This window comes from Dioscorea cayenensis, chromosome 5 (genome assembly GCF_009730915.1).
Source record: "Dioscorea cayenensis subsp. rotundata cultivar TDr96_F1 chromosome 5, TDr96_F1_v2_PseudoChromosome.rev07_lg8_w22 25.fasta, whole genome shotgun sequence".
NCBI lineage: Eukaryota > Viridiplantae > Streptophyta > Magnoliopsida > Dioscoreales > Dioscoreaceae > Dioscorea > Dioscorea cayenensis.
Window position 1 is genome coordinate 29612898 of NC_052475.1, and position 13962 is coordinate 29626859.

Consider the following 13962-nt stretch of genomic DNA (forward strand, 5'->3'; position numbering starts at 1 on the left):
AAATAAAATAAAAATGAAATGACGTGTATACCCTCAGAAAACTTATTAGATATATATATATATATATATATTAATAAATGCGATAAATGCAATTAAAAAGATAGATTTCAAATGAGTAATGATATTTTAAATTTTTAGGTTTAGATTTTGTCTTTTTTAGATATGATTTTATAATTTTTTTTTTAATTTTAAGAATTTAAAGATTTTTAAAGTTTAAATTTAAAATTTATATAAAAAATAATGAGGTGGATTATATCACGTCAAAAACTTAAATTTATTTGATAAAAATAATATAGCTAAATGAAAATTGATTTGTTCTTGTGCTCTTATTATTGGAGGACATAAAGTGTGGACTGTCTAATACACCTTCTAGTTACAAACTCTTTTTTCACAAAAAATTAGTTCAGTAATTACTGTTTATGCATAATTAAAAAATTGTTGAATCTTCCGTTCACAAATGGTTAAACTTGGGACATTTAAATGTTTCACATATATTTTTTGTATTAGGGTCAATGCCATTGAGTTATGAATCCTTTTGACATTTGTTATTTTTTTAATTTTAACTATTTTATAAAAATATTTTGAATTTCTATTATGAGCATTCATGCAACAAAATGCAAATTTTTAGTATTTAGTACTCACTAATCTAGAGGTACTAATCAATAACAAGGGTTGGTATAAAAAATTTATTTATTTGTTAACTTCATCATTAAAGCGTGGACAAGTACCTATGAACAAACTGACACATGTGTATGTTATACATTAAAAAATAAAAATTAATTGCATTTTAAATTTTCTACAAGACTCAATGGTTAATTGGGCTTTTTATACGTACCCATGTGATAAAGGGCAATTTGTAAAAAGCTACAAACCATATTAGTTAATAATTACATGCTTTTACACAAAAACATTAGTATATCCTTTACGCGAAGCGGGATGCCAATACCAATAACATGAAGTAGCGATTTCAAAACAATGCAATCATTTTTACTAGCTTAAATAGATCCCTGTTGTTTTTTGGTAGGCCTTTTCTTTCAGCTATTTTCTCTTCTTTTTATTTTATTTTCCGTGTTTTGCTTTGGGTTCAGTTGGACTTGTCAGGTGTTTGTCACCCCTGGTGATGGACTTTTTGTTGTTTATGTTTTTTTTTCTCTTTCTATCCTTGCTTAGCTTGTTTTTTTTTTTTCAATAAATTAAAAAAAAACCCATATCAATAATTATGATTTCACATATAGACATTCCTCAATATTTTGTTCATTCACAACAAAATATTTTCTTTGCGATTTATCCATTTTTATATAAAAAAAATATATTAGTACATCTACAAGGCAATTGGTAAAGTAAAATCCAATGCAGGCTTGTTGAGTGATACCTGTGGCCTATGTTTGGGGAATTACATCAATGGACAACGTTGCTCCTGTTTAAAGACCTGCCAGAAGTTAAAAATAAAAAAAACAATAATAAAATAATTATTATTGAGGTATAAGTGTCTTCTAATTTAGTAACAAATTGGATGAGACTTTGCCTAGGCATGTAGAAGACTTGCCAAGGAGTTGAGAAAGATGGGAAATGAGAATGAAAATACTTTTGGGTTGAAAGAATTGTGAATTGGAAATGTGAAAAATAGAGGGAGAATGTGCGGTAAAATTATCAACATAACTTTAATATGAAATATTAACATTCATGATAAAATAGTGATTCATGTTTAATAATAAATAAACTGCTTAATAAATATTTATTTAATATATAATTATTATAATTAAGCATGTATTATTTTGATATTAATAAATCTTGTAAAGGGCGTTGCTAAAATTTTTAATTAAACCAATGATTTTTTGGTTTGATAAAACCATGTTCATAATTTATGTGTAAAGTGTTTGTGTCCTTTTTGAGAAGACGGATTCAAATTTTAAATCACGTAAACCACTTATATATTGACTGTTGAGGTATTAACTATACTTTATACACACCTTATTCACGTCTCTAACAGGACGTAGCTTATCTGTATTCATCCAAAAAAAAAATCTACCAAGAAAACAGATGTGCGGAATTATTCTCGTGGTCCAAATGGGCCGAATATGGAATATACATAAACCATCACTGTTCCAGATGTCAGAAATTCTACCCTGCGTCAAGAGATTTTTTTTTCCCCTCAAAAAAAAAAAAACTTCTACATGTTTGTTTTTTCCCTTATTATATGGCCTAATTTGGAACCCCTCATTTCAAAAACTCAAAACGTCTTTGGGAGAAGAGATCAAATCACATTCTCTGTTATTAATAGAAATAATAGCAATATAGAAACCAACTAAAGGATTCATCTATCAACTGTGTTTTTATTTTATTTCAGTGATCTAGAGAAAGACATATGGCATAAAAAAAAGATATTAATAACTAGAATGTTGGTTTATCAGTCAGAGTTGTGCTACATTTGAGAGAATTATACCAACAACATCAAGCTTCAGATTTCAATCTGGTTAACATTGGAGAAAAAAATATAGATTGGTATGGTTCAAACACTAATTAGATCTGGAAATAAAAAGTAAGTAAAAACTTGATTTTAGAGTTAGTTACAAGTAGATGAAAGAAAGGAAAACAAGGAAGAAAGAAGATAGATAAGTAAATGAAATAAAACATATTTCATAAAACTTTTAAGTTCCACTTAGGGGCTTTCATTTTAGGGAAAGTGAGGGGAAGTGAGGGAAAATGGTCTGACTTCTTCCATTTCTGGTGTTTCTTTGTGTTAAAGTGGGGGAAGTATCACTTCCCCCCACTTCTGACTGAAGTGGATTTTGAACTAAACCCACTTCAGTATTTTGTTTTATTGAAGTGGGGGGAAGTGAGTTAATCTATAAAAATTAACTTATTTTCATTTCTAAAGTCTTTTTTGAACGCATAGAACTTCATCCAACACCTAAATCCTTCGGTTCTATTCTCACTTTCTAACAAATGAATACAGAAGTCTTGGAAGTGATATCACTTCCCCAACTTCAGGGAAATAGCACTTCTCTCACTTCCTGACTTCTCCTCACTTACAATGAAATGAACTCCCCCTTATCTAAACACAGATTAACCGAAAAGGCAGTCCATAGTTCTGAAAAATGACATTATTACATTCTCAGAGGCTATTTCTTCTATACTTCGTTTAGCCATAGTTCTCTTATTGCTGTCTTTAAGAAATTATTCTTTCCTTTTCATTGCATCACTTTCCCTTCTTTTCTTTTTGTTTTCCTGTTTTTCTTCAATCCAAACACATCTACGTCAAAGAGTGACCAGAGATAAAGGTTGAACAATGACAGGAATTATTATAATGTAAAATGTTTTGGAAAACTCGATGGGACTATTCAGTATTGAAGACAACTAAATTAACTAATCTTCTTGGAAGAATCACGGAAATCAAAACTTTCTCACTTCCATTTCCTATCCTAATTTGTCAGGAAAATAGATGCCCATTTTGACCAAAATATTAAATTGTCAAGATGACTAGAATATGTTTTATTTTCCTCGGTGCTTTCTAAGAACTAACTAATTATAGACTTGTAGAAGTTCAGTCACCAGCATCATAAACAATAGTATTAACAGAGTAGAAGAATGCATGATGTCTTTATGCATCATCGTATTGCAATTAAGAAATAAGGATCAAAGTAAAATAACTCAAAAAATTCAAGCAAAGAGATAAATGTCAGCTTACTTCTCAGTTGTGAATGATGGAACTTATGGGGGCGGCTGTAGAGAAATGGAAGCTGGAGCTTCGTCATTTGACAAGATTTTGATTGAAAGTGCACCTGGAAACATGTAAGCATGGATTAAAATAGGAACAGGAAATGAATTTTCAAAGGAGAACCGAGTCAACCTAACAATTATTTCATGGTCACAATAAAAAGAATCAAGCATATAAAAAAATCTTGGAAGGCAATCATGTGATTACCAAGGAAAACTACTCCATCTGACAGGATTAGAAGAGTGGATAAAGAAGTGTATCAAATTTGGACAAGTAGTTTAAGAATTATGAGTAAATAGTACATGTTACCTGATAATGGAAATAGGACTTGGATGCACGTTCAGAACAGTCTTTCTAAAGTTGGATAACTGATTGGTTTCTGCTTCTTAGGATAATCAATAGACTCAATATGCAACTAGGAAGAAAAGGTAATATTGTAATTTATGATGTCACATCTTGTCATATGACACAAAAAAAGAAGAAGTGTGATTTGAGAATAAAACCAGGAAGAAACAACCATCTGAGCCCATAGTTCATGATACTCAGGAGGGAGGAGAGAAATGCTAACATCCAAAAAAGTCAGTCAAAGCATAAGAGCCTGATCATAATATGTGCATTCTTGTTTTCATGGAATTGTAATATAAACAATGCATTGACATAACTACTACCATAGGTGAGCCACAATCATATGAGTGAATAAATCCTTCATGAATTGAGCAATCGATTTATCTTCTATAATCTACAATATTTCTATACAACAATAGACACAACATAAGTGCTAAAATCCAACTGTAAAGTTGGGCATGGTGTTACAATTGTAAATAGCACATGTCAATGAGGATTTAGTTGTTTTTCAGAAGAAAACAACAAGTAAACACCCAACAGTTCTAACATAGATATCCAACTAGTTCATTTCATCCAAGGGTCAGCATCAATTTCTTACCTGCTGCTTTATAATTGGTCTTTCGGATACCAAAGGCAAAGGCATGAAAAGAATGACATAGTCATTGCTTTAATATATCAAAACTGGTTAATGTAAGTATAGAGGAAGTTAACAAGTTGAAATACAAACTAGAACATTCCCCAGTACATGGGGGGCCTATTACATCACATAACCACCAATAGATAATTAGGATAATTAGGTCAGCTCAACTTCTGCTCTAAACAGCAAATAGGATGGAAGCTTAATTAAAATTTTGATTAATATGCCAAGTCATTGAATAGAGGGAAGTCATATTCAGAGGCCATGCTCATGTCACTGCTAATTATGAATGTAATGAATCACAAGATCAAAAAGGCAGGAAAAAGATGAGAATAACAAGATTGGAGGAACAAACAGAAATTTAATGTGAAGACTTTGAAGTTGGGTATCAGATTAAGAAGTCAATGACTTGTGATTATCCTAGAAAAGGACTATCACTAAAGCTACAAATTATGCAATTTTATAGCCAAATAGATATCAAGGCTTCCACCATCATAGAGGCATGGAGAAGCTTAACTACACACGTCTTTATTTATGAATGCAAAACTCTGCTTCTACACCTAGAAGCAGTCCCACCTAGGTTGCCAGTGAATAACAAGTGTACCAAGTGCTGGTCCTCTTAGCAGTGCAACTAACTAGAGACCTAAATAATATATAAGGAATCATCCAATCAAATGATTTTCTTTCCCCAAAAATAAAAGAGGCTATTTTAATTGAATACTCAAAATAGAATTTTGCAAATCATTCTATAACGACATAGAAGATGAGACAGAAAGTTGCAATTAGTTTTATGACAGGATGCAGGCAGGGGCGGAACCAAGGGGGGGCTAGCAGGGGCTGAAGCCCCCCCTCGGCACCGGAATAATACTTTTTAAACAATATAAGATTTGGTGGTTTTCGATTTTTCTATAATTAATTAAATATAAAATATAATATTTGGACGTATGGAAGTGTGGAATGTGGGTGTCTTGAGTGGTTAGTGGAGTCTATCCATAAGGTTTGAGATATTTTTGGTCACCCAAGATCAAATCCCACTTTAGTACATTTTTTTCACATTTTATTTTTTTAATTTAAAAAAATTACTATTATTTCAAAAATTTTAATAAAATAAATCTTATATACAAATTTTAGTAATTTAAAAAAATTTGAATTGATCATGTAGAGCGTAACATATATCATATATGTTATAATGTCACTATATATCTTATAAAGTGAAACAATCAAAAGTTTTTTTATAAAGCAATAGTTTGATTGTTTTGTAGTGAGAAAGATCAATTTTTCTATATTTTTAAAAAATCTGAACTTGAGGATGTATTACTATTAGTTGAATTATTGAAAAATCTCATATATTTCTTTATCGATAATAACAAAAATTTTTTTAATTATACTTTTTATATTTTTTTTTAATATGTGTATTCAAATTTTAGTCGTATTAAGACATTATTACTTCATTAAAAATAATTATTTTATTAGATTATTTTTACTTTTTTTATTTTTGTTTTGCTTTTTAGAGGCATTTTCTCTACCATCAAGTTCTGGTTCCGTCTCTGGATGCAGGTATGAAAAAGAAAGGAAAACCATGCACCTTTGTCAGGCAGCTATTATAACAAAATTATGTTAAGCATAAGAAGCAGGACCCAGGACAAACCCACTATCCAAGCTAAGCCAAACACAAAAAAGAGGCAGCAGGACCTGCAAAAGCCCCATCTTTCTAGTTAATACTATCAGCCCAGCCATCTAAAGTTCACCTTTTCTACTCCAAACATGCAAATCAGATCAGAACCATCTTGTCTAGTAATCCCCAGCCTCGCCAAGTTGAAGCACATATCTATCAACAAAAACCTTGCTGAAAGAATTCATTGATTGGAGATCCAATTTGTCTAAGAATATATTCCTGAAGCTTCCACATAGATAAATCTCTTAATAGAAAATAGAGGAGCAGAATCAAGGGCATATAAAAGAATTTATTCTTTCTAGGTAACTAGATTGTCAATTATAGAAGCAAATGCCAGGTTTATAAGCTGTGTATATAAAAACAAGGAAAACAAAAAGTTGGTACCTGTCACAATGATAATGTCCTAGACAAGCTGGTAGTGGGATAGAAAACAATATAACAAACACAGCTACCTCTGATATCATTCATCCTAGTGTTGTAAAGGACCTTCTAACATGCTTGATGGAAAGACAATAATAAGAGCAGTAATTTAGCTCATTCCCTCTAAAGAGCATTATGGATTTTTTTGTTTCTCAAAAATGAAAAACTAAAAGTTCACACAGGCCACTGCTCATGTCCCTTGTCTTTGCTGTCCCGAAATACCTTTGAACAGAAACCACCAATCCAATCATATCATCAACTTGGAACCAATTATTTGTTATTACAATAATTAAAGCTTGAAAATGCCCAGCTACTCATGCCCCTTAGAATTTTTTCGCTCCATTTGAACGAAGACTGACCACTCAAACCAGATGACCTCAAAGATACAACAATGAAAACAACGTTGCTAAAGTTTATACAACGACACATCACCTGATGACCTAAAAGGGTAGCAAGTGTCCATAGAGTCTATTCCTTAAAGTTTCTGATTGCCTAAGCTCTTGCACAGGTATGATATGACAATTTTTTCAATTTACTTAGTGATTTATGGGAAATCTTTTCTCTGTGTCTTAGACCGGCCTGCATAGAACTTTTTTTGCATCAGTCTAGAAACTACAAATAATAAATTATATCAGGGATGATCTTGTTGACACACAATCAGTTCTTGGTGAAAGAACAGCTATAGGACAATTCTCAAAAAAGCAGAAAATATAAAAACAAAAAGATAACTGGCCATTATGCCATACACAATCTCCAAACAAGGGGTATACTCCCCTTGACAAGTGTTATTCACATATGATTTCATTTTTTCAGATTAAAAAGATCTACATCTCCTTTGGCTATGAGTTGGAAAACCATATTAAAGAAAGGGGAGCCCTGTGAAGTTTGTCTCAGAATCGGCTCTTTGCAGTCCAATAGAACTCAAACGGTCAACTTTCTTATAATACAACCATGCAACATGATGATGTCCTCAAGCACTTCAACTTGGAAAATAATCATATGCAGTTCCAGAATAGATTGCAACTAAGAAGCCTCAACGCTGATTAATTGCCACTCAACCAATCTGAATGCAGGGAATCCACCCAATCGCCCGGCTGATTACACTTGTATATATTTTTGTAGGCCAAGATCTCCAGTATATACCTCCATCTAAGCATAAGACCAAACATAAAAAAACCAAACATATCACTCTCTCTGATGTCATCTGGATCCCTACTTTGTAATATATAATGGTACTTGAAACCAAAGCTGTGGTACATTTACATACCAACTAACAACAAACACCCATCCTTCTCATCACAAGAAAAAAATTAGCAGCAAAAATACAAATGCAATACACTGATCCTACAATCAAGCACCAACAACAACCTTAATTTAGACCCTTCCTTCCTGCCTTCCTACCACCTCCCTCCAAGCGCCTCCCAATATTCTAATCTTCCAACCACAAAACAAACCAGGAAAACAAACAAGATGGCCTCTTGCTCACATCTACTCTTTCCTTGCCATCTCCTCAGTCAATATCCATAACACCCACACCACTTCCCTCTTCCTAGTTTTCTCTTGTTTTCTCCTCCACCCCATCTGTAACACTCTCAATGACTATGGAGGAGGGGCCGGAGCCAAACTTGGCACCCCACCATCATCTCCTTGACTGGTTGGAGGACTCTGCATCATTCATTCCCTCCATCCCTTCCTTCTTTGATGAGCCCTACACTGAGATTGATCTAAACCCTTACGAATGGTGGAACCATGATCATGATTATGAAAATCAACAGCAGAGCATACAAACACCAGCCTCAAGCACTGCCATCACCACCCCTTCTATTACCACTACTACTATTATTGCTACTACCAATCAAACAACAGTCCCTAAATCTGAATACACTACCAAGAAGCGAAAGCAACAGGAAGAACAAAGTATTAGATCTCAATCTCAACAAAGCAAGAGAAGAAACAATACTGACAATGAAGAAGGCGGTGCAGAGAACGAAGAGGATGGTGGTAGTGGTGGTGGAGAGGTGCAGAGAAAGCCAGGCAGGAAGGTGCAGACCAAGGGAAGTGGTTCTGGTTCAGGGAACAATGGAGCAAAAGACGTCAGGTGGGCGGAGCAGCTACTCAACCCCTGCGCGGCAGCAATCCATGCAATGAATTTATCAAGAGTTCAGCATCTCTTATATGTACTTAACGAGCTTGCCTCCCCCACCGGCGACGCCAATCACCGGCTGGCAGCTCATGGGCTCCGTGCCCTCAAGAACCACCTCTCATCGATCGGCCTCGCTGCGGCGATACCGTGCGGGAATCTCGACACCGGTGGCTGCGGAAGCCCGCCTAAATGTTTTGCGACGACGGAGCCGAGGCTGTTCCGGTCGGCGCTGATCAAGTTCCACGAGGTGAGCCCCTGGTTCGCCGTCCCCAACTCCCTCGCCAACGCCTCCATCCTCCAAAACATAACCCAAGAAAACCGCCCCAAATCCCTCCACATCGTCGACATCGGTGTCTCCCATGGCATCCAATGGCCAACCCTCCTCGAAGCCCTAACTCGTCGCCCGGGCGGCGCCCCTCCCCTAATCCACCTCACCGTTGCCGGCTCCGCCGCACCCGCACGCCCCTTCTCCACCTCCCCGCCGGCCTACGATTTCCCTTCTCACCTTCTCCGCTACGCCAAAAGCCTAGACCTAAACCTCCACATCACCCAAACCGAGACCCTCTCCTCGATCACCCGATCCCCAGGCGAGATCCTCGTGGTGTCCTCTCAGTTCCGCGCCTCCAATACCATGCTCCTCCGATCGATCCGGGACCTCGACCCCGATCTGGTGGTTCTCACGGAGCTAGAAGACGGGGTAGGGGGAGGCGGCATAGGTGGGGGGTTCGCCGAGGAGTTCGGAAGGAGGACAGGGGTTCTCTGGAGGTTCCTGGAGTCGACGAGCGCGGCGTTCAAGGGGAGGGAGTTCGCGGAGAGGACGGTGGTTGAAGGGGAGGCGGCAAGGATGCTGGATGGAGGAGTGGGAGAGGGGAGGGAGGAGTGGGAGGGGAGAATGAAGGCCCTGGGATTCACGGAGCTAGCGTTTGGGGAGGAAGCCATGGATGCCGGAAGAGCTCTGCTGAGGAAGTACGATGGGAACTGGGAGATGAGGATGGCGACCGGAGTCGCCGGCACCGGCGCCGGCGCCGGAGCTGGCGTCTTGCTGTCGTGGAAGGGACAAAGCGTTAGCCTTTGCTCGCTGTGGAGGGTGGCGGGAACGACGGAGAGACGATGATCAAACAACTTTTGGATCAATCCTGCCCGTCCATTTTGGCGGGGCCCTTTAAGAATTTGGCTTGATAATTGTAAAAAAATAATTATGTAATTATGTAAAATTCAAGTATGGTCCGAAAAAGAAATTTAATTAAGGCGGGGTTGGGATCTTCTTATGTAATTAGACCTCTATTTTCTTGTTAATCAAATGGTTTGATGGTTGATTAATGATTTATTTAATTTTTGTGATTTGTAATTTGGGTTAAAATCCAGAAATAATTATCTATGATTTTTAAGTGTATACAGAAACAATCCAATATCAAAGTATAGCTTGAAAAATGTCTGAATATAAGAATAAAAAAACATAATCTTTATGAGTTTTAATTTCATAAATGTCTAAGCATAAACTATAAGCCTTATAACACAGTAGCGCAACTTTCCTATGTTTTCATTTTAAAATATATTTTTTTTATTAATGTATCTACATATTGAACGGGGATTTATCAAATACAAGCATTCTACAAATGTTCGCTAAAAAAATAATAAAAAAATAAAGTAGATAGACGCACACAAAACTTAATAATTAATAGGTACATAACTAATGTGATAAATATTACCCAAAATCCTATCAGTACTGAAATAATTTTTATGAGTGCTGCTAGGTATATATATATATATATATATATTAAGGATGTAGATGAGTTTGCACGGTTCATATTTGTGTAAGTACTATTTATATTTTAATTATATAATTCACTTGATCTTGTTTATCGACGAACGTCCTTCAACACATCGTCCTTAGATTTATTATCCAAAATTCTATCCATGTACTGAAATAATTTAAATAAGCGCTGCTATGTATATATATATTAAGGATGTTGATGAGTTTGCACGGTTGATATTTGTGTAAGTACTATTTATATTTTGATTATATAATTCACTTGATCTTGTTTATCGACGAACATCCTTCAACACATCGTCCTTAGATTTATTATCCAAAATCTCGGATTATCCACCATTTTGAAAACATAAACTGGAAAACAAAAAATTACACAACCACAAAAAAGTTTTTTAAAACACAAGACAAGGCAATATGTACACAAAAACAAGTGATTGCTCACTGATGAGTCCAAGTAGAACTTAGCTTTGATAATTAGAACTCAAAAAAGAGTAATAATACAAGAAAAATATATGCCTATGAGTAAGTTTACATTTTTTCATTGTTATTAGGCCTAATTGCAGGCCTGGAATTTGAAGTGACTTGAAGATTCATCATGGAGTATGATCTCATTGAAAGACAACATTTCTTCAATCCAGAAGAACCAATCACTGAAGCAATATTAGCTGGTTTGAGTGATGCTTGTTCACCATTGCAATAACTTGTGGTGTTGTTGATCTTGTTCATGGATGTTGCAATGGCTGGTCTTTTTGATGTGGTATTAGATGTGTTCCAGGTGATATGGTAAGCAAGGAGATTCTTGCGCTTGCGCGTGTAGGCATTCTCTGGTTTAATGAAGTCCTTTGTGGAACAAGATGTAGCATCTGCAAGGGTTGTGAAGGACTTGGATTTTCCATGATAGAATTTAGAGATGCTTCTCCTGCCAAGAAAACAAAAGAAAGGCACAAAAACATTCAGTGTTTAAATGCACAAAGATTGTTGTTGTATTGTTTTCTAATTTCCTGCACTTGTTTTTGCATATTTGACATTCATCACTTTGTTCACATGTTGTTATTATTATTGTTTTATTTTATTTTATTTTATTTTATTTTTATAAGGACAACAAACGCATTTATAGAACACATCAGAAAATTAATTGTCCAGTCTATACACTCTCCTTCCATAGATATGAAAATTTGACTTCAAGTCTAAGATCATCCATTACATTTATGTTTAGCATGTTTCAAACCAAACAATAAACTTTCGGGGATAATAATAACCAACGGTGGTTATTTAGTCTGGACTACAAGTCTATTCTCCAGCTAGATTTTTGCATCCATTACATTTATATTTAGCATGTTTTAAATCAAACAATAGACTTCCGAGGATAATAATAATAATAATAACAATGGTTATTTGGTGTATAAGGCGCTCATTTTAGAAGGTCCGAGATCGAAACATATGTAAAACGAGAAAAAAATATTGTTGAGTCTGCAAATGAGCTTCACATAAATATTCATCCCCTACTTAAACTTTAAATCGGGTGTTTATTACCTAGTGTCAAATAATAATAATAATAATAATATTAATATTATTATTATTATTATTATTATTTTGATAAAAGTGTATTGATAATTATCCAAAGGCAAATATCAAGCAAAATAAAGTCCAAAAGAAGTAAAGAACCATCTTCATCAATAAATATCCACCCAAAAAAAAAAAAACCATTTTTCCTCCAAAATACCAAACAAATTGAAACTTTGACCAAAGCAGCAAGATATCGTGCGATGATGATTCACAAAACCAAGGCAAAAACTTTATCATCAATCCGCCATCAAATTCTCAAAATCGGAATAAGAATCAAGAATTAATACCTAATAGGCAACAACTCTTCTAAAGAATCCAGAGCTTCCAAAGCCCCGCCACACCCGCTCTCCACCTCCTCGCCGTCCGATCCCGATCCTACGGCCCCCGACCCATCACTATTCTCCCCGATCGACGAACTGCTCGAAGACTCCGACACCTCCAGCCGAACTCCGGCCACCACCGGCAGCTCGCAGCTCGCCACGCAGGCCACCCCCACGCCCCCGGCCTCCACCGCGATCGGCATCCGTCCGATCCCCACAGATCCCAATCGAACGGCCCGGATCTCTCCGACCAAAGGTTTCCAAAGGATCAGAGAAGAGATATAAAAAAAAAGTGGGTTTTGTTTATATATAACTCCTTCAATTAATAATAATTCCCAAAAGAGGCATCTAATTAATCAAGTTTAGTAATTAATTACATTCATTAGTACGTGGTTTACAGATAAGAGTGCCGATAATTTTATTTATTGAATTAAAAAAACAAGGTATTCATGGGCTTATCCTTTTACATGCTGCCACGTCACTGACTAAGACTGGGTATCTCTTGGACTTTATCAAGCGGCTGGTTTTTAGGCCACGTTTCAGATTTGAAGGATCGAACGGTCACGATCTCCCCACGTGGAAAAGGTGGTCTAAAATGCGCTTTAATTCGGTGCTTATCCGAATTGTACGGATGCACCTAGGATGTGGTCCCGTGAACCGCGTGATGAGGATAAGAGTTCATGCACACGAAAAGAATGTGCGACGCGTGGATCGTTGGCGGCTGCAACCGTATCAGGATTGGTGATCCTCGCTGGTCCAGGATAAAGGATTTGGTTCGCGAGTGGCAATTGATATTTTAATCGGATGGCGTTGGATGAGAGCGATGAGGGATTCAGGATCGTCCGATCGCTGTCAATTTATAGAACGGAATATTCGAATATTCTGATGGTGTTGAAAAGTAGTTGGTTGTTGGTGGACACGTGGACGGTGGAGGATTAGACATACGCATACACTGACGTAGTCATACTGGTGTAATAAAAAGAAAATGGTAAGTATATTCTAAAAAATTTTATATTTTATGTATTATTGTCCTGAAAATTTGATTTTTTTAGGGGTGTTAGGTATACGTTCACAGTAATTGACAAGCTACTGTCATCTTTTAATATAAGTAATAAATAAATAAATAAAATATCTTATGTATACTCTTAGATATGTTGTCTTTCTTATTCATAATAAAAACTTCAAAATATTTGAGAGGTGAAGGAAGGTTTTTGATAGTCTAATAGACAGTACAAGTAAATTCTTTCACATGTTTGATTAAGTGCAATTATCAAATTTTTTTAATTTTAAATTATATATTTAAAATTAAAATAGGTAAAAATTCACTTACATAAAAAACTAATTTTTTAATAAAAACAACAAGCGTT

General features: G+C 35.5%; 2 protein-coding genes and 1 long non-coding RNA gene across 6 annotated transcripts; 1 reads left to right on the forward strand and 2 right to left on the reverse strand.

The window, feature by feature from the left end:
- Nucleotides 1-1291: 1291 nt before the first annotated feature.
- On the reverse strand, nucleotides 1292-6912 carry LOC120261739. Of its 4 annotated transcripts, none has more exons than XR_005536631.1 (3): nucleotides 6760-6912; nucleotides 3689-3782; nucleotides 1292-1429 (listed from the first exon to the last, which is right to left on the reverse strand). It is a non-coding gene; the product is annotated as an uncharacterized LOC120261739 (long non-coding RNA). The 4 variants fall into 4 exon arrangements; XR_005536629.1 differs by lacking the exon at nucleotides 6760-6912 and adding an exon at nucleotides 6449-6528; XR_005536630.1 differs by lacking the exon at nucleotides 6760-6912 and adding an exon at nucleotides 4028-4129.
- Nucleotides 6913-7979: 1067 nt separating this feature from the next.
- Nucleotides 7980-10112, forward strand: LOC120261738 (protein NODULATION SIGNALING PATHWAY 1). The gene has a single exon (XM_039269721.1). The coding sequence runs from the start codon at nucleotides 8391-8393 to the stop codon at nucleotides 10050-10052; it is 1662 nt and encodes a 553-aa protein (XP_039125655.1). The 5' UTR covers nucleotides 7980-8390; the 3' UTR covers nucleotides 10053-10112.
- A 1042-nt stretch (nucleotides 10113-11154) lies between these two features.
- On the reverse strand, nucleotides 11155-12875 carry LOC120260639. The gene is made up of 2 exons (XM_039268168.1): nucleotides 12563-12875; nucleotides 11155-11628 (listed from the first exon to the last, which is right to left on the reverse strand). The coding sequence occupies exons 1-2, from the start codon at nucleotides 12796-12798 to the stop codon at nucleotides 11238-11240; spliced, it is 627 nt and encodes a 208-aa protein (XP_039124102.1). The 5' UTR covers nucleotides 12799-12875; the 3' UTR covers nucleotides 11155-11237.
- Between the last annotated feature and the right edge of the window lie 1087 nt (nucleotides 12876-13962).

Excerpts from the sequence above, each read along its gene's own strand:
- LOC120261738 (XM_039269721.1), top strand. The coding sequence starts at position 8,391 with ATGACTATGGAGGAGGGGCCGGAGCCAAACTTGGCACCCCACCATCAT.
- LOC120260639 (XM_039268168.1), bottom strand. The coding sequence starts at position 12,798 with ATGCCGATCGCGGTGGAGGCCGGGGGCGTGGGGGTGGCCTGCGTGGCG. Across the intron at positions 11,629-12,562 it reads GAAGAGTTGTTGCCTATTAG|GAGAAGCATCTCTAAATTCT; the intron begins GTATTAATTCTT and ends TTTTCTTGGCAG.